General features: G+C 44.5%; 1 protein-coding gene across 1 annotated transcript in view; it reads right to left on the reverse strand.

Moving 5' to 3' along the window:
• The window catches only part of RRH (retinal pigment epithelium-derived rhodopsin homolog), a 196244-nt gene that overhangs the window by 167496 nt on the left and 5740 nt on the right, over positions 1 to 23008 (reverse strand). The window contains exon 2 of the mRNA XM_078677484.1: positions 1474 to 1664. Within this exon, the coding sequence (XP_078533610.1) occupies positions 1474 to 1664 (191 nt within the window). The remainder of the gene's footprint in view (positions 1 to 1473; positions 1665 to 23008) is intronic.

Raw genomic sequence — 23008 nt, forward strand, 5'->3', positions numbered from 1 at the left:
GTTTTCCTTAACCCCTTGCGTGCGCATGACGGAACCACAGGCAGCATGTGCTCATGACAGCTTGGTTCCGTCATGCGGCTGCCGCGCCCCCCAAGCGGCATTAATTCCCCACGGGCGAATTAATGAGCGGGCGGGGCCGTGACGGAACCACGCCGTCATGAGCACACGCCGTACATGACTCATGACGGTGTGGTTCAGTCACGAGCATAGCAGCGCCGCGCTCAACACCCACACCACACCCCCCCACCCCTGCGCCGCAGCGAAAATCGTGCCACAGTAAAGGAGTTAAAGGAAACGGGGATGCATTTAAAAAATAAAATTGAAAAGGTATCTTTTCATTTTGTAAGAGTAGACAGTGATCCGTGGGACCACTGCCTGCCTGCTGTTGGCGTCCTCATTCACAAAGGGGAAGGGGTCCCCAAGGGATCCCTTCCTGTATGCGAATGTGTTACCACCAACTTGAAGTTGGTGGTAAATGCAAGTGTTTTGCGATCTCATTCCCGGTCCAAAAATTTCTACATACCAGTGCTATCTGGTATTAGGAAGGAACGCCCTAGACACGCCCCTTCCTAATGCCGAATTGAAAAAGCAAAATGCAATTCGTTAACAATTTACTAAGTCGCATTTTGCCTTCTGTACATGGCAAAAAACATTTTACCGGTCACAAACGACCAGTAAAATGCTTCATACATCTGGTCCTAAGTGCGGGATCCCAGCACCAGAAAACATAGACTCAAATTAAGCACTGAATTCTAGCCCCTTTCTGGACGATTACGACTAACAGTATAGTCATTGGTTCAAAGTAGAATGGGAGCAACAGATTTGTGTAGATTCGTGAAAGGAATGACTAAAACACGGGCACAAGGAATTTCAGCCATAGAAGAACAATTCTGAGAGTCGAGGCATTGAATACTTACATTTGAAGCTTGAAAGCAAAGGGAAGGAGGTACACGTCATGTGCTATACATAACTGGCCACAAAAGCTAAATGGAATTACGGCTAATAGAGAATGCATGGGCACCCTTAAAACAGAACTGTGATATACTCGACTCTGGCTCACCAACACTAGATGCAGCAGGCTTCTGAAGTGAGGCCCATGTTTCCAAGACCTGATCAATCATAGGTTTACACAGGGATTGGAATCACACATTCAGTGGTAACTGCTGCATCCCCTGCAATTTTCCCAGGGGAAAATTTCAGCAGGTCAAACTTGCCAACATTTACAGGGGGGAAATGCCTGATTAATAACAGTGCATACAGATATTGGTGCGGAAAACACCAAAATGTGCAGGTTGTTCCCCATTTGGATGGAGACAATTTTGATAGCTGTTATCTTTCAAACCTCATAAATACCGATCTCGAGGTATCAGTTTTTCTCAGGTCCAATAAGTAACTCATTCCTCATGGGTGTTTCATAATATGAGTCTTAGTGTTGCATAGGTGTGATCTAAAGCATTCAAATCACTCACTTACCTGGCATCCTGCATGTCCAAATTTCCAGCTTCCATGCAGGTCTGATGCCGCAGACATTGGGTATCCAATGCCACTAACTCCAATGTCAGTAAATGCCAGGTTAATAATGATCGCATTTGTCGCTGTGCGGAGTTCCTTATACTTCACAAAGATGCCAAGGACAATTATATTGCTAAGAAGACTTATCACTCCTATAAAGACACAAGCACACAACTTAAACTGTGGCAAGTTTCAGATTAATATTATTACACTCAAATGAATATGTGGCAAGTAAGACATGATAGGCCTCACTCAACATGACAAATTCACTTTGAATTGAGTATTTATGTATTGTTTTGTAGTCCATTTTGTCTCTCTTTCTCATCAAACTAAAGTTTATTTAGTGTTATATGACAATGATCTATGGGTGTCTATAACAGTAAAAATGAAACAACACTCCAACTGGGTCCCAGAAGCAGGGCACTTCCCAGAACTTGACTCATACATGAAAAATTTCAGATACAGTGGCATCTACCATCCTAATAAAACAAACGAAGCAGTCATACAAATTCATGGCAATGGAAAGGGCGGCCATTAAGTAACTGAATAACAACTACAGCAGTGCAATACAATAAATCAGTAGGCAAGTGAGGAGCAGTGGTCATATTGAACAACAGGCAGAAAAAAAGCACACTACATGGCTGATTCTATGTGTTTCCAGAGATCTAAAAAGAGTACAACCTAGGCATATCTTCTTTAGGTACGCTAACTGAAAACATATCTTGCTAGGTAGAACAAAACTGAAACCATTTGTAAGAAAGACTCCCTCAGCTACATTCAGGACATCAATTATGTACTTGAACAAACTGAATGCTTTCTGCCCCCCTTCAACAGGTGTATTTACTGACAGCCATGAACGTGGTGTCCCTGTACCCCAACATTTCACACAAAGATGGGAGGAAGGCTTGCAAAATGCTCTTGGAACTCAGAACCTTCTTCAATACTATGTAGCTAAGTGCATAGAACTGTCAGGACGTGGGCTGAAAGGGCTTCTTACTGTCATGTTGCATTCGTGTGTGAGGAAGCACTACCTAGAGATCATCAGTGTAGAGTGCATTCCATCAATGGAAAGGCCTGTGGTCAGCACAGAAGGTGGATCCTGAGTGGACCGAGAATAGGCCATGTGGTAGAGTATCAGCAGTAAAGTATGTTTCCCAGCAAGTTACAGACTCACTCTCGTTGACAGAGTGGCTGTCTGTGATATTCAGGTATAACTTTCTATGTGGTGTTTGGGGTCTTGCTAGAAAAGTGTGCGATAATGTTGCTGCAGCTGGTTCTCGCTATGGGTGTTGGTTTCCAAGGGCGAATGCTTCTAGATTTTGGATTATGGACATTTTGACTCTGAGAGAAGTATTCTAAAGTTGTGTATGAGTGGAAAACAAACTTTGAGCTATTGTATGCCCTTTTTTGAACTCTGAAGACTGAGGCCATATGTTCTACTAACATTCCTGTGACAAAACAGGGCCAATGGCCTGATTTCGAGTTTGGTGGATGGGTCACTCCATCTCAAACATGACGGATATCCCATATGCTGTATTACAACTGCCATTTGATATCATTCACTTGTAATACATGGGATGGGATACCTGTCATGCTTATGACTAACACATCTGCCAAACTCTAAATCTGGCCCTAAATCTAAAGAGATATGTATAAAAATGTTAATGCATGAGTGTATACGGTATTAGAGAACCTGTTCTGGCAGTTTGGGCTGGGTTGTTCCTACTGGAGCATGGTCAAGATTGGTTTGCATATAGCTGGGTCCAAACTGAGGTGGCATAGTGGGCAAAAGAACAATGGGCTGGAATGCTACCCTGAGGGATTGCCAGTGGTTAGACAAATTGCAAGCATGTCTCCTGTCACTTTTTCTGTATTTGATGTACTGCCCCAAATGGAAAGGGTATGCCCAGACCTGGGTCCCATGCACACTGTACCACTGCAACCAGGCTACAGCTGACTTAAGGGCTCCAATCAGTGCGATACCGGTCTTGCGTTGCTTGTTTTACGGTCCATGGAGGACCTGTTCTGGCAGTTCAGGTTGAACTGTTCCTAATGGAGCATGGTCAAGGCTGATTTGCATATGGCTGGGTCCAGACTGAGGTGGCATGGTGGCCAAAAGAACAATAGGTTGAAATGCCACCCTGAGCGATTGCCAGTGGTGAGACAAATTGCAAGCATTTCTCCTGTTACTTTTTGTGGGTTTGATATACTGAGATACTACCAAGGTATATTACTTCACAATTACGATTATGTTCACTGTTCCACTCGCAAATTACTTAAGTTGCCTCTTTGTATTGTAGTCTACAATAACTGCCAGGCTCCCTTCACCCCAGATAGGACAAGGCAGAGTGTTTAGTCCTGTCGCTCTCTTTTCTCTCTTATACCATTCTCCTTCCAAAGCTTCTACTAGTGGTTCTCATGTTCTAGTACATGCGGTCATTGGTAGAGCTGGTGAGAAATGAAAAAGTAAAGGATATCAATGGGGGGAGTGAAGAGGTGGTGCTCAGCGGCACCGAGGTGGGCACATCCTCCTCTTTTGAAAGTACAGTTAATCAACAGGGTCCACCTCACGTGGAATGTAGTGTGTATCCTGATGTTTTTGGAATACACACTGTGTGTTAAAATACCCCTCACACACCAAAAGGGCCCTTGGTGTCATGCTTCATCATTGGGGTCTTCCCGCCCCGCTGCGGGACGGGGCAGTGCTGCGACTAGCGACTACGCAGGAGCACCTTTTAATGTGGGTGCTATGTGAGTGAAGTGAAGTGAAGTGGAGTGAGTGTCAGTAGGGTCAGGGGTGATATAAGTAAGTGATGTTAAAAAATACCTGGCCTAGTGGTAGAAAAAAATATTTAATAAGCACTGGCTGGTATTATTTAGAAAAGTGTGATGCGGAGAGATGGAGCTGGTTAGTGTGCTTGCTCTCCTGTGCGGGTCAACATGTTTCGGGGCGCCATGCCCCTTCGTCAGGACCAGGGTCAGATCCCCCTGTCACTCACTAATGTCTTACCACAATAGGCAAAAAAGAGAAAAAAAGGTGTATGTAGAGAAAAAGTGAAGAATGGTTCTGTATCTATGTGTATAGATATAATTAATAATACTACAAATCCTAGCTCTATCAGAATTGCTGATGTTGTAAGCCTGAAACACAAGAACACGTAATTATTAGTGCGCCGATCCCATTGCGCTAGACACAGGGTCACCTGTAAGGAAGGAAAGGTACAGCTAACACACATATAAATTGTGATGCTGGAAAATCCAGATCAATTAATAGGTACTTAGTCTTGGGGCAGTGAAGTGCTGGATCACATACAGTAAAAACACACACATAGTAGAACATAAAAGCAGTCTGTTAGCTTGAAAAAGCATGTGTTCTATCGTAGACACATACTTAGGTGAATAGAAGTCAGTGCCCCATGAGCCAGGTCAGGACAAAGGGTATTTTAGGGTCCAACTGTAGAGGGGAAGAAAAGACAAAAAGAAAACCAGAGGGAAGAAATGTATTCTTTGTTCTTAAGATGTTTGGTAGCAGTGTAGGTGGTCTGGCTGCTTTGGGTTTTTTACAACAATATGAATTCTCAGATGAGTGTCCCAATCGGCTATGCCATACTTACTCAACCCCCAGGGAGTCTGTGCTTCCTCCTTCGTCCGTGGCTTCCGTGGTTGTGAGGAAGCAAGACGGGGCTGGTCTATATATAGTGAGGATAATTGGATAATTGCAAGACAAGTGGTTACTGATGCTCAATCAGGTAGGGTGTGCCCTCGGAAACGAGTCCGAGTTATTCGTTTAACAGGGCGGCCATTTCTTAGATGGAGAGATTCAGGTGTAGTCATTGTAGCAATTGGTCAGAGAAATACCTTTTGATCCTGAGCAGGACCTCCTTTTAGGCTTAGATGTAGAGAGCCTCTACACAAGCCTTCCACACCAAGAAACTTTGGAAATAATAGAGGAAGTCCTTTTTTCCGTACCATGGAAATACCATACACCGAGACAGGTGGTACTGGAATGTATATCTCTATCCCTCAAGAAAAACTTCTTTCAGTACGAGAAGACTTACTATCTGCCGAAACACGGCACAAGTATGGGCAGCACATGTGCCCCCAGTCTAGCCGGGCTGTACGTACATCATCTAGAGACTAAAAAAATTCTCAGCGACCCAAATCCCTACAGGAACCATGTAGTGACATGGAAAAGGTACATTGACGACGTGCTGGTCATCTGGAGAGGTGACCATGACTTAGTCATCCATTTCATGACCTGGCTGAATCAGCAGGACCAGTTCCTGAAGTTTACTCACACAGCCTCCAAAGAGAATCTTGTGTTCCTAGATTTAAACATCTATCCCACTGACGGCAAATTGGAGACATGCACTCATTTCAAACCCACCGCCAAAAACAGCTTGTTACTGTATAGCAGTTTCCGCCCACTACACCTACGAGAGAATCTACCTTACGGGCAATTCCTCCGTCTGCGGCGCAACTGCAGTAACATAAAGGAATTTAAAACCCAGGCAGCCGATCTAGAGCAAAAACTACTGAACAGAAACTACCCAAAAAAAGTTGTCAACAAAGGCCTCAAAAGAGCACGTAATAATAACAGAGAGGCTTTGTTATAACCAACACCGTTAAAAGAACCAGATCCACGCCCTATTTGCGTAACAACGTACCATACCAACTCAGACCAGATCACAAAAATTGTGAACAAACATTGGAAAATGTTAAACTGTGGCAAACTAAACTTTCCAAAACCCATGTTTGCACATAGAAGGGGCAAAAATCTGAAGGATCTGTTGGTCCACACGAGACCAAAGAACATCGACACCAATGAACCTCCAAAACTAGCAGCTGTCAGTGGACACCACCCATGTGGCTCATGTGCGTCGTGTCAATACACGCAGAAAAGCCGCAGTATCACCTTCTCCAACCAATCTACCTGGGAGCAACGCACTTTCACTAATTGTAACAGCCGCAACGTAGTCTATTTGATTACCTGTCCCTGCAAAAAGGAATATGTGGGCATGACCACCAGGCCAGTGAAAGTGTGTATGGGAGAACACCGCAGCAACGTGCGTTGCAAAAAAACTACGACCAAAATGGCGACACACTTTGCGACGGAGGGACATAGTATCCATGATCTGAAATGGACAGTCATAGAGGCTTTTAAGAATGATAAAGACCTTTTTTCGAAAGAACAACGTTGGGTGTACCGTCTAGGTACTCACCACACAGGCCTTAATGAAGATATACCCTGGTCCCAACTAAAGATCTAACTGATCTGAACACTCCTCTGTGAAAATATAGATTGTATGTAATTTTTCCTGTATCACTAACAATATCCCAGACAAATACTGGAGATTTCACTGCTAATCGAGTAGAACCACTGCAACCTTTATTTTCATCAAAGAAAACCACATTGTTCTATCACCAGTACTGAGTTCAACCTATATGGATCCTCTGTAAGAGCTCTAAAACGAGAGCTAGACGCTCTCTTGGCAGACTGGTGAAATACAGTAACTAGCATCATCACACGCGCATGCGTGTTAGAGGCTTACTGAGAACGCAGGGAATCGTCCCGCGCATGCGCGTTGAAGTAATACTATCCCGCGCATGCGCCTTCTAATCGGGACTCGACCAGCCTACGAGTGTAAAACTTTTATTCCCCGTCCGAATAGAATACTGTAGGTAACAAACTATTTAACGGCGAACCGCTTCTGCCACTTGCAAATTACATTTGCTCTGCGAGGAACACAATGACTACACCTTCATCTTCGGGGTCCAGCAGAGGGTCGCCACAGGTATACCGCGGGTGCCGAGCGTCGAGGGCGGTGTGCCAATTACGCCTCCACCCCCCTCCTGTGACCCATGGTGTGAAATCATCACACTATCAAAGTGCAGAAACCGTAATATCGGAAGCCTCCTAAACCAGGAGTTATTAGAAAGACAGCTTTTCTTTCTAATTTTTTGCACTTTTTCATTACTTATTTTCACTTTCACGTCCCTAGGTAAGGGTGGACCTTAGAGAGTCCATACCGCCAGGGTTTACCCACACCAAGTCCTGAAGAATGCCAGGTAAATTCACACCGTTTCGTGGCTGAAACATGTCGACTGACTTAGGAAACTACCACTTGAATAATTGTGGACGTATTTCCTACACATAATTTTATTGATAAGTCCTTAGTGATCCTAATAAAATTAATTTTGATACACTACAGACTTTTTTAAAAACCTCACATCACTCACTTAATATTCTTTGCACAGCACTGTCCTTACCCACCAACCCGCTCCGCAGTAGATCTGGCGTTGCAGCACACAGAGGGGATGCTAGATCCCCTCTGTGGGGCCCGATGATGAAGCATGTCATCACTAGGTGGTGAGTGAGGGCTTTCTTCAAAACGCCTTAAATGAAGTCGTTTCTTGCTCCATATTGATGGTTTCCTAAATTGCTTTGGAATACTCTTGTTTTGTTCATTAGACTGATACTGGGGTGTAAGAGTATCCCACTACCCTACCTCTCCTTTTGTTTTGATACACCTGAATCTCTCCATCTAAGAAATGGCCGCCCTGTTAAACGAATAACTCGGACTCGTTTCCGAGTGCACACCCTACCTGATCGAGCATCAGTAACCACTTGTCTCGCAATTATCCAATTATCCTCACTATATATAGACCAGCCCCGTCTTGCTTCCTCACAACCACGGAAGCCACGGACGAAGGAGGAAGCACAGACTCCCTGGGGGTTGAGTAAGTACGGCATAGCCGATTGGGACACTCATCTGAGAATTCATATTGTTGTAAAAAACCCAAAGCAGCCAGACCACCTACACTGCTACCAAACATCTTAAGAACAAAGAATACATTTCTTCCCTCTGGTTTCCTTTTTGTCTTTTCTTCCCCTCTACAGTTGGACCCTAAAATACCCTTTGTCCTGACCTGGCTCATGGGGCACTGACTCCTATTCACCTAAGTATGTATCTACGATTGAACACATGCTTTTTCAAGCTAACAGACTGCTTTTATGTTCTACTATGTGTGTGTTTTTACTGTATGTGATCCAGCACTTCACTGCCCCAAGACTAAGTACCTATTAATTGATCTGGATTTTCCAGCATCATAATTTGTATGTGTGTTAGCTGTACCTTTCCTTCCTTACAGGTGACCCTGTGTCTAGCGCAATGGGATCGGCGCACTAATAATTACGTGTTCTTGTGTTTCAGGCTTACAACATCAGCAATTCTGATAGAGCTAGGATTTGTAGTATTATTAATTATATCTATACACATAGATACAGAACCATTCTTCACTTTTTCTGTACATACACCTTTTTTTCTCTTTTTTTGCCTATTGTGGTAAGACATTAGTGAGTGACAGGGGGATCTGACCCTGGTCCTGACGAAGGGGCATGGCGCCCAGAAACATGTTGACCCGCACAGGAGAGCAAGCACACTAACCAGCTCCATCTCTCCGCATCACACTTTTTTTAATAACACCAGCCAGTGCTTATTAAATATTTTTTTCTACCACTAGGCCAGGTATTTTTTAACATCACTTACTTGTATCACCCCTGACCCTACTGACACTCACTCAACTTCACTCACATAACACCCACATTAAAAGGTGCTCCTGCGTAGTCGCTAGTCGCAGCACTGCCCCGTCCAGCAGCGGGGCGGGAAGACCCCAATGATGAAGCATGACACCAAGGGCCCTTTTGGTGTGTGAGGGGTATTTTAACACACAGTGTGTATTCCACAAACATCAGGATACACACTATATTCCACGTGAGGTGGACCCTGTTGATTAACTGAGAAATGAAAAAGAACATCACTTCCGTGGGATCTTGCACACAAGGTTAGTGCAAAACCCAAAATAGTTCACCTTGTCCCAAAACTATTTCACAATCAGAAATGATCTATCTATCTATCTGGTCATTTATATAGCGCACTACTCACCCGTAGGGTCTCAAGGCGCTGGTATGGGGGGGGGTGCCGTTACTGCTCGAACAGCCAGGTCTTGAGCTTCTTCCTGAAGGAGAGGTGGTCTTGGGTCAGGCGCAGGTCGGTTGGGAGTGAGTTCCAGGTCTTGATAGATATTCAATTTACTGGCAGCCCCATGGGGATCACTCTGCAGGTTGTGAACCTCTTCATAGTCCAACCAGAGAGTGATTCATTTCCACCGGTGACTACGGACCATTATGATGCTCGTGCTACATTGATGATATTTTTCGGATTCAGACTTTTGGAGAAGAGGACCTCATACTTTTCCATGTGCGATTTAATGACTTTTCCCCAACTTTCAAACTTAGACTTGCCTACAGCCCAGGATGTGTACATTTCATGGATCCCATTCCACCACTCTCACAATAAAAGACAACTGGTTACATCTCCATTATAAAACAAACCAACAGACTGAGCAAGCGCTTTGCATGCCGCAACATTTAGACAAGCATTATGATACAGCCAGATATGTTCAGACACATCATAGAAGGAAGAAAACATGAAGGCTTTGAGATCTAATTACATAAACCATGTGTAAAACCACAGAATTTTTCGGCGCAGCCTACAAAGCGAAAGCATTCTAAGCTGGGTCCCACATTTCACCATACAGGGAGTTAGAACCATTTCTGTAGCAAGATGAAGAACTGAGAGAGATATTCCAAGGCATGCCCCTATTTGCATTTTGACAACCGTCCAACTAATTATTGTATAAAACTAAGGGGCAGATTTACAAGGCCCTTGCAACACATTTGCGCCGTTGTTGCGTCATTTTTTGTGACACATCGGCGGCGTAAACAATGCATCAGGTTGCGTCACCTTTTAAAGCCCTGCGTGACATTATACTTTTGTCAGGTATAATGTATGTAGGGTGTCGTTCCCACGCATGAAAGCCTCATAGAAGAGACTCAGTGAAATTCACTTCTAGGACTCCACTGCGCCAAAACCTTATGTCTGCTTGGAGCAGGCGTAAGGAGTGATGCAGTGTATTAAATATAGGCCTTCACCAAGCATTGCTGGAGTTACGTCATGCTTGCGACACAACTCCAGCAATGCGTCACATTTGCACCGACAGATGCGTCAGAATTTCAGAGGCATCTGTCAATCCTTGCGCCATGGTGCGCTGTATAGTAAATACGCCGCATCCATGGTGGCGCAAGGGTTTCTTTGCCTGGCGCAAGGAAACTGATGCATCTCTGCTCTAACGCAGAGATGCGTCAGTTTCTTCTAAATAAGACCCTAATTTTTTGCCCATACCATGGAAAATGGAACTGCACCAGTGCAAAATCAAGAAGTGTCAAATCTGCCATTGTATTCACACTTCTGACATAATCATGTGGGGGAAAGCTACAAAATAAAAAGGATGTTCATCTGTTCCCACCAATAATGCGGTGTACTTAAACATGTGTATGAAGTGCTCAAGTAATGACCAGCTAAGCCCTTCAGATGAAAATTAATATCTCCTAGCACAGCGCCAAGACTTCAGACAATTCTGTGTCTGGGCATTTTTCAGGACCCAGCCTCAGCAGCTAAGATTTAAAGATTGCAGTACTCAACGGTAACTCTGACAAACAGAGAAAGGAAGTCTTGTGAACGCAAGTGCACTAAACTTTGAGAGGGGGTGTGAACGAGCAGTGCAGCTTTTCAATTCACTTTCCCAACTGACAACTTTTTACCCCTCCACTCTACTCCTATTAATCTTGGGTTGTAACATTCTGGACTGATATCTCTCACCCTCCTGTCTAAGGCACCTCTTTAATATGTGACTGACTTGCTCCCAGACTCATTAGGCCCAACCTTAAAATGCAACTGACTGTACCCGCACCCATACGTACTTTCAATGTAAGTCAAAGTCAAAGAAGCTTTATTTCGATATTCAAATTAATATCATAAAAGCATACAATGTTAAAAACTAATACATATCACAAAGTGCCAATTACATTGCCATGACGAATAGACCATAAATTACAAAAGGAGAGGTATAATCTCAAAGTGCCAAGTGCATTAAAAACAACAAAAAAACAAAAAAAACAACGATAAAAACAACATACAAACAGGAGTCATGTACATTAAAATCAATGAGTTAAAAAAGATCTAAGATACCTAAACATATGTCATATGTTACATCGAGTTCCTAAACTTTACCAAAAGTTTCAAAAATGTTGCTAGGGTGTGGACCACTTCCATATTTTCTAGTCGTTGCAGTCTAAGGAAAGCGTTTCTACAAGACCGGAGGCCCCACTTCTTGAAAATTGGTTTAAGTAGGATCCTTCTTGGAACCTCATAAAATTTACAAAATAAAATACTATGCATATTAGTTTGGAGGGCGAGATCGTCACAGGGGCAGGGCGGTAAATCTCTCGACCAGTCGTTACAGACTGGGAAAGTAATTAAACGATAAAAAGATCCCAGTCTACACCTTGAAAGGAGCATTCTAATATAGCAGCTAAGATCACTAGCAAGGTACAATTGAAGTCCTGGTTCTGAGGTGATCTGCTGGTGAGCTAAAACAGAATGTTCCAGTTTTTCCGCAGACCATCTCCGATTCACCAGGTAGTCCATTGCAAGTTTTCTCAGGGCTTTCCTAGGCATCATTTCCATGCTAGATGGATTCTTAAAAAACTCGGGATGACCAATCTCGGTCAGCATTGTTTCCACATAAGACAGCCATTTAATTTGCCTCATACCATCAAGGTTTAGGCAGTCAGAAATTATATTGCGATTAAAGGCTGTCTCGGGAGTAACCCAGAGTTTGTGTCATAATAGGATAGGCTCAATCTTTATAGTGTCGGAGATATAGGGGAGACCCAATTCTATATGTGTAAGATAGCTAGCTGAGGATTTAGGGACCCCCAGAAGGTATCTGAGGAAGCAGTTTTCAGATTGCTGAATTGAGGTAGATGTGTCAATCCCCCAGATACCTGAGCCATAGATGGCCGTGGATACACATTTAGCCTTATAAATTAAAATCAACTCCTTAACGGGTCTACCCCCAATTTTGGCCGCGAAATTCTGCAATGCTCCAATCGCCCTAGAAAATGCTAATTTTCTAGCTTTAATTGTAGTATGCCAGGAGCACTTCCTGTCAAACGAAATCCCAAGATAGGGGAATTGGTCTGTTGACTCTACCCTTCTACCCTCGAGGAAAATGGGACAGGGTGTTTTCTTTGTTCCATGGTCACAGGACATGGAAAAGGTTTTTGATATATTAACCTTAAGTCCCTTTTCCCTCATAAAGGGCCAGATGTAGGTAATTCCTATTTACCGACTCTTAAACACCGACTCATACCGAATCGGTATTTAAGAGTCGGTAAATAGGAAGGAGGCAGATGTAGGTAAAAAATTACCGATTCTGTAAGAGTCGGTATTTACCGAATCTGTAAATACCGATTCGGTATTTCACATTGATTCCTATGGGCCTTGAAGCCCATAGGATTCAATGTGAAATACCGATTCGGTATTTACAGATTCGGTAAATACCGAATCCTGCAAGGGTGCAGGGGGTGTCACTTTGACACCCTCTAGCACCCCAAGTACAGGCATGTGTGCCATGTGGCACACATACATGCCCTAAGGGCATGTTTGTGTGTCACATGGCACAGGTGTGCATGCACAGATGTGCATGCACACCTGAATTCGGTATTTTACCACCCAATAGGATTGGGTGGTAAAATACCGACTCTTAAGGGCCTGTGGCACTCTTAGGAGTGTCACCTACATATGGATTTACAGAATCAGTAAATATACCGATTCTGTAAATTCAGACCCACCTACATCTCAAAAGCCAAATACCGGTCGGTAACGACCGAAATCGGCCCTTACCGACCGGTATTTGGTGACCTACATCTGGCCCTTAAAGTGTAAACTTTGAGACAGCCCTCTGTAAGCCCAACCTGGTTCGCGACATGATGGCAGCGTCTTCCGCATACAGGAGGATGGGGACGGGGTTACCCTGGACTGAGGGGTAATCATACTGGTAGTCCTTAAGGTGGTCGCCAATAGAATTAATATAGAGGGAGAAGAGTAGGGGCGCTAAAATGCACCCCTGTCTCACCCCCCTCTTGATGGAAAATCTTGACGAGCACTCCCCTCGTTGTCCAAAGCGCACCTTCGCCCCAGCGTCTCTGTATAATTCCTTAATAAAATTAAGAATTGAGAGTTCCATGCCCAGGTCCTCAAGTGTGGACCATAACTGATTATGGTCAACACAGTCGAAGGCTGAACTCAAATCAATAAAAATGATAAAAAGGTTCCCTTTCTTAGCTTGCGTATACTTAGAAATTAAAAAATACAAATTTAGACTCTGTTCAACCGTTCCCATCCCCGGGCGAAAGCCATATTGGAAGGTGGATAGAATATTACCTTCCTCAGTCCATTGTTGCACACGCTTAAGAATGATGCGAATAGCTACCTTCATTAAGGCGTCAAGGAGGGAAATCGGGCGATAGCAAGATGGATCGTGCCTGTCCCCCTTTTTAAAAATGGGGACAACTATCGCCTCTGACCACGTTGCGATAAGTCCATAAGTGTTGGCACAGTTCATCACAATGGTTAGTAATGGGGCCCAAAGATCAATTTCAGCTTTAAAAACATCAATCGGTATGGCGTCAGGGCCCGGTGCCTTGCCTGCTGGGCTATCCTTTATAGCCAAAGTGACCTCCTCACAAGTAAAAACAATATCCAAGGGGAGGGTTCCCAGGCAAGATCTATATTTATCGCAAGACGTGGGAAGAGCCGAGAAGATAATTGGATGGGGAATGGGTTGTCATACAGTTTTTGGAAGTAAGCAACCCAAGTATCCCCGTTAATGGCTATATCTATCGGCTCAGAGTTTTTGTTCCTGACAAAAGGGGCGTTCACAGCCTTCCAAAAGGCAGTTGGATCTTTATTTTTAGAGGCAGATATTATTGCTTGCCAAGCCTCATGCTTGAGAGTTTTCTCCCTAATCTTGATGGCACTACGATACAGCTGTCTAGCCTGTCGGACCTCGGATGGGGATCTAGGTGTAGCGTGTAAAACCTTTTTTAGGGATATTAACGCTGATGTACAATTCTTATCAAACCACCCTTTAGGTTTATTAGGGCCCGACCGGAACTGGCGGCAGAGTAGATGCTTTAAGGATGCTTGAATCCTTGAGAATGAATCATGGATTGTCAAGGGATCTTCCAAGGGAGATAAGCATATGTCAATCTCTTTTTTGCTTAATCTAAATAAGTTAACCAAAAGCCCAGCGGGATTAACCTTATCCCATTTAAGGGTATAACCGTTGGTGCGCCCAAGGGAAATAGGTTGTTGATAGATGGAAGAGATTTCCCTGGGCCCCTGCTTACGTAAGGGGTTATTTATAGTAAATGAGATTGCATAATGGTCGCCATAAATATCATCTAAGGTTTTCCATGATGACAGTAAGTGGGCGTGTGTTTTGGCGAAGAGAGTAAAATCTATGAGAGTGTTACAACCCCTCCCATGAAACGTTGGCTGAAAAGGTAGGGCTGGTGAGCATAAGTCATTAATATATGACAAATTAAAAGAAAAAAGAAAATTATTTAAAATTTCCCCCGTTTTGGAATGTGTGAAATGATTAGGAGTATCATCCAAAGATGACCCGAGGCCGCAAATACCCTTCGGGCCATGCTGGCAGATGTTACAATTAAAATCACCCAACCAAGCAAGGACACATTCCCCCGCCTTGGGATTCCTTCAGAGTGATAATCGTGTGGCTCAATTCGTCTACAGTTTGGCATAGAATTTCTAAAGGCACATTATTATAGAAATTTATTAAAATCAAGTTAACAGAGATACCCCATCTGATCATAACAACCTGATAAAATTCAGAGGGAATATGTTTCAACACAGTGAGTCCACTAGAGATACTAGCATACACACCTAAACTGCCCCTATTTCTTCCCTGAGCGCTTATTAGGGCTGGTCAGTGGAAAGTCTGAAAACCAAGGAGATGGACAGGATGTAATGCCCATGTTTCCTGGAAACAAAGGATGGTGTAGTTACTCACTAATTGCAACCATGGTTGGAAGCTGGTTTTAGTTGCTAAACCTGCCACGTTCCAATTAAGGACTAAGTAGGGGGAAGATTCAGGTGTTTGTGTAGTTTTGATGGAAACAACCCCTTTTTCTCCTCTATTACTGGTGGCACGTGGAGTAACAGGTAGGGGAGTATGTTGTTTCCTAATCTCCCCCGGTGGGTTAGTTTCTGCTTTCTGGGAAGACAGGTTAGAGGATTTTCCGAGAGTGGGCTCACCCAGTGTGGTAGAAATAACAGATCTGTTGAGTACTAAATTACACCCGAGACGCAGAGGTTTTTTGCATAGTGAGAACATAAGTTTAATGCAGTTTTTCCCATTTTCTTTGCAGTCTTCAAGGGCACAATGGGGGCCCCTAAGCAAGAGGGCAAATCTGATTGTGACAAAAAAAAATTATTTTCCCCAGATGTTACTTGTGGGGGCTCAAATGCCCTAATAGTGGGAATAGGTGTGGCAACGGTAGCTTCAATAATTGTTTTGCAGTTATACGGTCGGGCATAGGTACAACCTAATTGAGAATCAGGTAGCACCAGTCATTCGTTATCATCTAGGCCAGAGAGTGGCTCGAATGGGTTATATAATGGGATATTCCAATTCCCGTTTGTGTTTGTGTGGTCGTATGTATTAACAGAAGGAAGGAAGGGCCTGTTGGAATGTTGGAATGGGAAAAAAGGGGGAGCATTGTTGGCTCCGTAATTTGACACTGTAGGTTGAAAATTGCGGGAAGGGATTTGCAAAGGATTGAATCTATCACGGGTTAATGGAAATTTTTTAGGAGTCATCAGGGCTTTTGGGTAGAAGTAGCTCAGGTTACGGGATGAGACACTACCCTGATCTCTCCCTGGGAACCAATCACTAATATGCGTTATAACTCTATGATCCCTAAAATTAATTATTACAACGTCCCCCTCAATGTCTTTTGGCCGGGGACCCACCCAACTACATCGTCTAACAGACACTATGTCTCCATTTAAGTGTGGTGGGAGAGGTCTGTTATTACATAACCAATGAATGGCTTTGTTTTTAAGGCTAGCGTAGGTTTCTATAGTTCCTTCTGCCACAACTGGGACTCTAGTCAGAATGATAACGTAGTTTGATGCCTCAGGTGGTAGGTCTACATAGTTTCTACTATTAGGTTGGGCCGTATACTTTTTAGGTGCCTTAGTTGGAGCTGTGCTATTAGCAGTGGGGACTTTCAGGGATCCTATTTTAGTTTTCTCTTTATCATGCTGTTGTGGCAGCTCTGATCTAGGGGTAGTGGTCTGGGCAATCGCTGGTTTAGGTATGGGGTGATCCGCTACGGGCCTAGCTGTTTTCTGGACTGGACATTTAATTAAATGACAATTGGCCTGAGAGTTAATTTGCTTGGGGACCTCTTCATTGGAATTGGTAACTTCCAATAAACGATTAATTTGGTCGCCCAGCCTTTTAACTCTCTCTGTGAGCGGTAGCAAAAAGGATCTTAAGAGGGATTCCATTGCCTCCATTAACCCTTTTAAGGACAAACCTTCTAGAGGTAAGCTTGTTGTGGGGGCCATTGGTACGTCCCTCGATGAATCTATTGGAACCTCCCCCGTTTGATCTACTGATGGTAAGAATGTTTTTAAACATGTACCCACTTTTCTGTCCCCGCCCTTCTTCCTTCTTTTTTTTTGAGGTGATAGTTGTGCTCCTAGATCTCTTTTACTATGATTTTTTTTCTTTTTGAGGACTAACTACTAATGGGGAAAGCGTCTCTGAGACTACTTCCAAATCTACTAATAAGATAGGTTGGAGAGATGAAGGATTTATGTTTGCCCTGGGACTACTTCCAGATCTACTAATGAGTTAGGTAAAGGAGATGGAACATTTAAATTGGAATCTAAGGCTGCTTCCAACTCTATTAGTGAGTTAGATAGAAGGGATGGGTCGTTAATGTGGGAATCGTTAATTATGTCATTGGTGGATAATGTGATGGATCTGTCTTGAAAGATTAGAGGGATGCTCTCGATGCTAGAGAGCTCCAAGTCCACATTTTCTTGGAGGTTATTGTTTTGGGGTGAGGTAGCAAGTGTATTTGACCCAGAGATGAAGACTTATGTTTGAGGAGTTCAACAGATAGCCTGCGCTCAGCGCGTCGCTCCGCTAGCGCGATTTCTCGGTCTATCTCTAGGGTAGCCCTGGTGAAATATTTATCATGGGGCCCTACTGTTGACCCCCCTGAAGTAGAGGGTTTAGCTTTTAATGCACACATGGACATACTGTAGCCCGGTTTCACTAGTAATAACAAGTAAACCACTCTAGTATATTACATAAATGTCAATAAGATGGTATAGTCACTTTACATTTGCAGTACATGGAATCCAATATGGGGTTAAAGTGAGCAGAGGAGGCTTACTGTATCACAGTCCAGGTAGACCAGGCCGAAAATGTAAGAGGGCAGGCCCAGCCCAGCCTCCTGCAGTCCCTGACGGCACAGACGGTCCGCCCTTTGCCCGGGCTTAGCCCGGCGCGGCCCGCGCGCGACCTCGCGGGCCGAGGGACCAGGTGTGCTCTTATGCGCCTCCTGATGCGCGAAGATGCCTCGTACTGCCCCAAAGGATCGTGGGACTTGCTGTCCTCAGAGGAGCCAAGCCCGGCCGGACAGCAAACTGGAGCAGGGAAGTCTTCAGGAGATGGAGGGGCGGAGCCAAGTCCGGCCGCGGTGCAGGGGAAGAGAGTTCAAAGCGGCCCAGCAGCGAAAAACGGCATGGAAGGAGAGCTCAGGTTCAGAGTGAGTGTCACTGGCAGACACGACCAGGACTTTCCAGAAGCCCCTGGTTGTCCGTTTGCCTCCCGGTGCGCGCGCCCCTCTCCTGAGCTCACCTGACTCTGTCAGCCATAGCCGGACTCTGAGGGGCGGACAGCGCGGGACTTCACAGAGAAGTAACAGGTCAACCAATTAAAGCCTCCACGGCTTCAGATAACAGAAACTCAAGTGCTTTCAATGTATTTTTTGTAATGGTTTTAATTAACCTAAAACAATAAAAGTTTACTTACTTACTTACTAGCAATTCACGACTTATGATCCGACATCTGTGTAACCCTAAACAGCCTCTAGACTGGCAGCTCCATATATTCCACCTTACCATGTGAGTGACCTCACCACAGCCCCATCAAACTTCAATAATCAAAGGTGAAACATGTGTCTGACTGTGCCTACCACCAATTCACTCTTAGGGTCAGTGGCCTGAAAAATACCTGGCTCTGTCTCAGACTGATCCAGTTTTGGTGACACCAGTAAGGTGTGTAACCTGCTGCACCCCAAATCATCTGCCCTTGCCGGCGCATTGACCTTCTAGCTAAGTTTATTGTATCCAAACACAAAATTGCACCCCAGGAGCACTTAACTATCATATGATTGATTCGGCCCCAACCCTGCTGGCCGCCTAGAGATGCCGCCTTTTAAAATGGGATGTACTGTGCTCACGGCCCACCAGCCTCAAGTGGACAGAAGTCATATAACACTAACTCTGCCCTAGTCGTCCCTGCCATCTAGAGGCATCATCGTGACAGGTCATTGACTCTACCTATATGCACCAGCTCCTTGCAGCAGGAAACAGACTGGACATTTGTACTCCTGTTCATTGGGGGCCATTTGCATACAAGCAACACACAGATGCTCCTGGTATGTGGAGCTCTGACGTGAGCCCAGCATATAAGACTTTCCCCAAACCTACCAACCTTTCAAAGGCACCAATCTGGCATGGCTGATTCCACCTAGCCCAGCAGCCCTTGCAAAAGCAGCCAGACAAGTCATCGCCCCGTGTCTACCCGCCCCCCCAACTTATGACCAAGCATGTACTTTGTAGAGCTATCTAGAGAAAGGCTTTAGAGCTTAAAAGAGATACTGTGGATTGCAGAAGGGGCTCAAAGGAATGCTGAAAAATACATTTCAACCACTGGATTGCACATGGTGATCAATGTAATGCTGGAACATACACAGTCTAGTTTAACTTTTGGATTGTGCGTGGAACCCCAATTTGACTCCAAAAGACTAAATATTTGACCATCTCAACGGAATAGGATGGACTCTTCTCTGATCATATGAAATGCATGGTTGTAGCATCACACTATGCCTGCCTCACTCAAAGAAATGTGGGCTCCAGCAAATCAAACAGACAGTATGTCAAGGGAAGGAATTGTTCCCTATAGCTGGTGCTGCTAGCACCAGAAATCTTCAGCTGAATTTGAACCTGCTTGATGAAGCAATGCCTGTTGCAAAATGTTGCAAATAAATTATTTCGTAAGCCTACTTAGGGTATCAATTTTTTGTTTTACAGAATACTTTCTTGGATACAGTACACAGAACATGAACACACCCTCTCTCTGTACGTCTCTCTCCCTCATGTTTTTCTCTACTACGCATGGGAGTATATAGTTTACATCCCAAATCAGAAGTGTACACCCAAACAACTAAAAGAACCGCTCTAAGCAGGTACACCGCATAATCAGAGCAATCATTTCATGAGGCATCACACAGCAGCAAATCTGGATCACCAGCTGATGTCATGTAATTCCTAGGACCCCCCAGGACCTGCGCGTTTTGGACGACCTAAACTGAGGGCTTGGTGTGCAGACAGACGCAGGACAACCCCACAGGATGAGTCAGCTGTTAGACCAGCTAGCTCTATGGTACCACTACCACCCCCCTGTATTCCACAGTGGTATGTGTAGTTTCTGGCAACCACTGAACATGACAACCACGATTCCTCAGGTATCGTGGAAAACAATACGGTATCTTTCGCTCAGTCACTTGTGCTTACTTTTCTCAGAATATACATAGAATGATGATTCGAACAGTTTCAATAATTATTTATTGGTCAAGCATCAGTCTAGTGTGAAACGTATTCGCTGCGACAATCAAAAGACAGGAGCAGACAAATGTGATCGCTAGCACCAATATCGTAAAAAGTAGATACATTTCTCCCATAGTGCTAATAAGATGAATACAAACAGATTATATAAACCAATGGACTTGGTGTACTCCTACGATGCGTAGCATACCTAAATGTACCTAACCTAGATATGTAGGTGAAGCATGTGTATGTAAATTCTAGGATAGATCCTAATGGAGCCAAGAATCCCCTGGGGAAGTACTAGACCCTCACCTGATGGTTCTGACTGAAAGACCCAGTCTCTGCGTCGAGGATGGCACCCCGCAAGGGATGTCAGGTCTCTGCCTGTCGAAGGATCAGCCTGCAGAGTGTCGGTCAAGTCCGGAAGGAATTCTCCTCTGTCTTGTAAGGGAGAGTGAGGGTCTTTTATACCAAAGTGGTCACTCCAGGGTTTCTTCTAGAATTGATGTTTTGAAAACATTCACTAATCTTTTGCTAATACTTTTCTAAACAAAAACACTCATGCACAGCTGGTTGTTGGCCATGGATGAAAAACATGGTGACCCTTATACAGAAAAAATCTGCCATCCCTGGGGACATGTTTATGTACGTCAGGTACAGGCATTAAGATAGGGTACCGAGAGCCTTGTGTTGAAGAGACAGAAGTAAGCTACTAGGTAAAAAGTCACCTGTGTAAGACCGTTATGTCATGTGGATGGGACAAAATGTATGTAATTGGTATGTACATGATGGGACAATCGTAAAGGACATGACACTGACCCATGTCCGGAGGTTATTTTCGAAGAAATCCTACCTATCAAGCCTATCGCAAAAGGAGCACATATGATGTCCGAGGCCTCTCTTACATTGGGTATCACGCCAAAGGAGGTCAAATGCTCATTTACAAATCTTCTTTTAAAGAAACTTGGTCTGTGTGTTATTGATCCTATGATTTACAAGTCAAAAGCAAACAGAAGCAACATCATTAAAGTAATCGAAAAGGAAGCACATAGGTTGATATCACTGGCCTGTGAATATAAACTTGTGCAAAATAATTTTCAGACTTTTTTCCCGACAGAGGCCACGTAGTAAAACTGAGGAAAGTCAATTCACCTAGATCACTCCTCAACTGTTAGGTGCCTAAAAGGTCACGTGTCAGAATCTCTTTCAGAGGCCCGTGGGGCAGGCAAGGTTTACTGGGCCCCACAATGGTGGTTTGGGTCTTTTATTCCTGCTGTCCTGAGGCCCAGCCTATTATGAGCTCTGTGCAACTGGACCAAGTACTACCCTGAAGCACTTGACTATCAGTGTTTGAGTGTGTCCAGCAGTGTAAGGCTTTCAACAGGGAGATAGAGTGCCAGTGTAGATGTAAACACACAACTCTGCATGTCCTCCAGCAATCCCGATAATGCTGGGAGACGGGTGACGCAGCACAATACCTGACTCGAAACTGCTGCACGTTGTAGTTTCCTCTATGGGAGTGGCTGCCCTGGGGGAAGACACCAGCAACAGACCCTGAAACCAGAAGCGCTTGACATGCACTATCGGGCCAACAAAGCATCACGCACCCCACAATGCTCTGAGGAAAATACAACAAGAAGTAGGCAATCACAGCTCCCCAATTAGCACGCTGCTGCCGGTCCCTCAAGGGGTAGGGTCCTATGGCAGAGGTGCTTCCCGGTAATCTTTTGCGGCACCTACATTACAAAAACAGGGGGGCAGCCAACAGCCCTTGGAGCGCACATGTGGGGGCACAAGAAATGTGGTAGACAGGCAGGCCAGCATCAGGATTTCTTTAGCAAAGTGGTCGTCCTTCCCATATTCCAGCAGGCAACAGATCAGCACAACAAAGTGAGTAGTTCCAATGGGAGTCTCTCCTGGCAGCCCAGCAGCCCTCTGGCAATGAGCAGCATGTAAAACCAGCAGCATCTGGTTACAAATCCCAAGCAGTGTCTGGTTAGATTAGAGTCAGGGAGCAGCTGGCAGCAGGGCAACAGGCAGAAAAGCAATCCAGTGAGTCCTTTAGGCCAGCCAACAATTAGCAGGCAGCAGGGCAACAGCAGAAGAGCAGTCCAGATGGGTCCTTCAACCAGCGCAGCAGTCCTTTTGACAGAGGCTCAGTTTCAGATCCAAAAGTGATTCAACAAACATGGGGTCAGAGCCCCTGAAAAAATGTCTTTGATTTAGGGTTGACTTCACGAGAACCTTTAGAAGTGCACCACAATCACTTTCAACCCAGACCTGGCTCCAGACATCAGTAGGGGGTAAATTAGCCCTTTGTGTGAGGGCAGGCCACAGCCTCTACAAACGTAATGTGTCTGCACTCCCCCTCCCAGCCCAGGAAGACCATCAATATGCAAATGTAATCCCTGTCACACCCAACCCTTCATGCGTGATGGCTGTCTAGAAAGTATACACAAAGTGTAGCTGTCATCCAGCCCTAGACGTGGATTGAAGTCAGGCTGCAAAGCACAAAGAGTCAAAAGCACAGAGAAATGCCCACTTTCTAAAAGTGACATTTCTAAAATAGTAATCTAAAAATCTAACTACACCAGTAAGCAGGATTTATCACTACCATTCTAAACATACCAAACATGGCAACTCTACTCCTT

This window comes from Lissotriton helveticus, chromosome 2_1, assembly GCF_964261635.1.
Source record: "Lissotriton helveticus chromosome 2_1, aLisHel1.1, whole genome shotgun sequence".
NCBI classification, from domain to species: domain Eukaryota; kingdom Metazoa; phylum Chordata; class Amphibia; order Caudata; family Salamandridae; genus Lissotriton; species Lissotriton helveticus.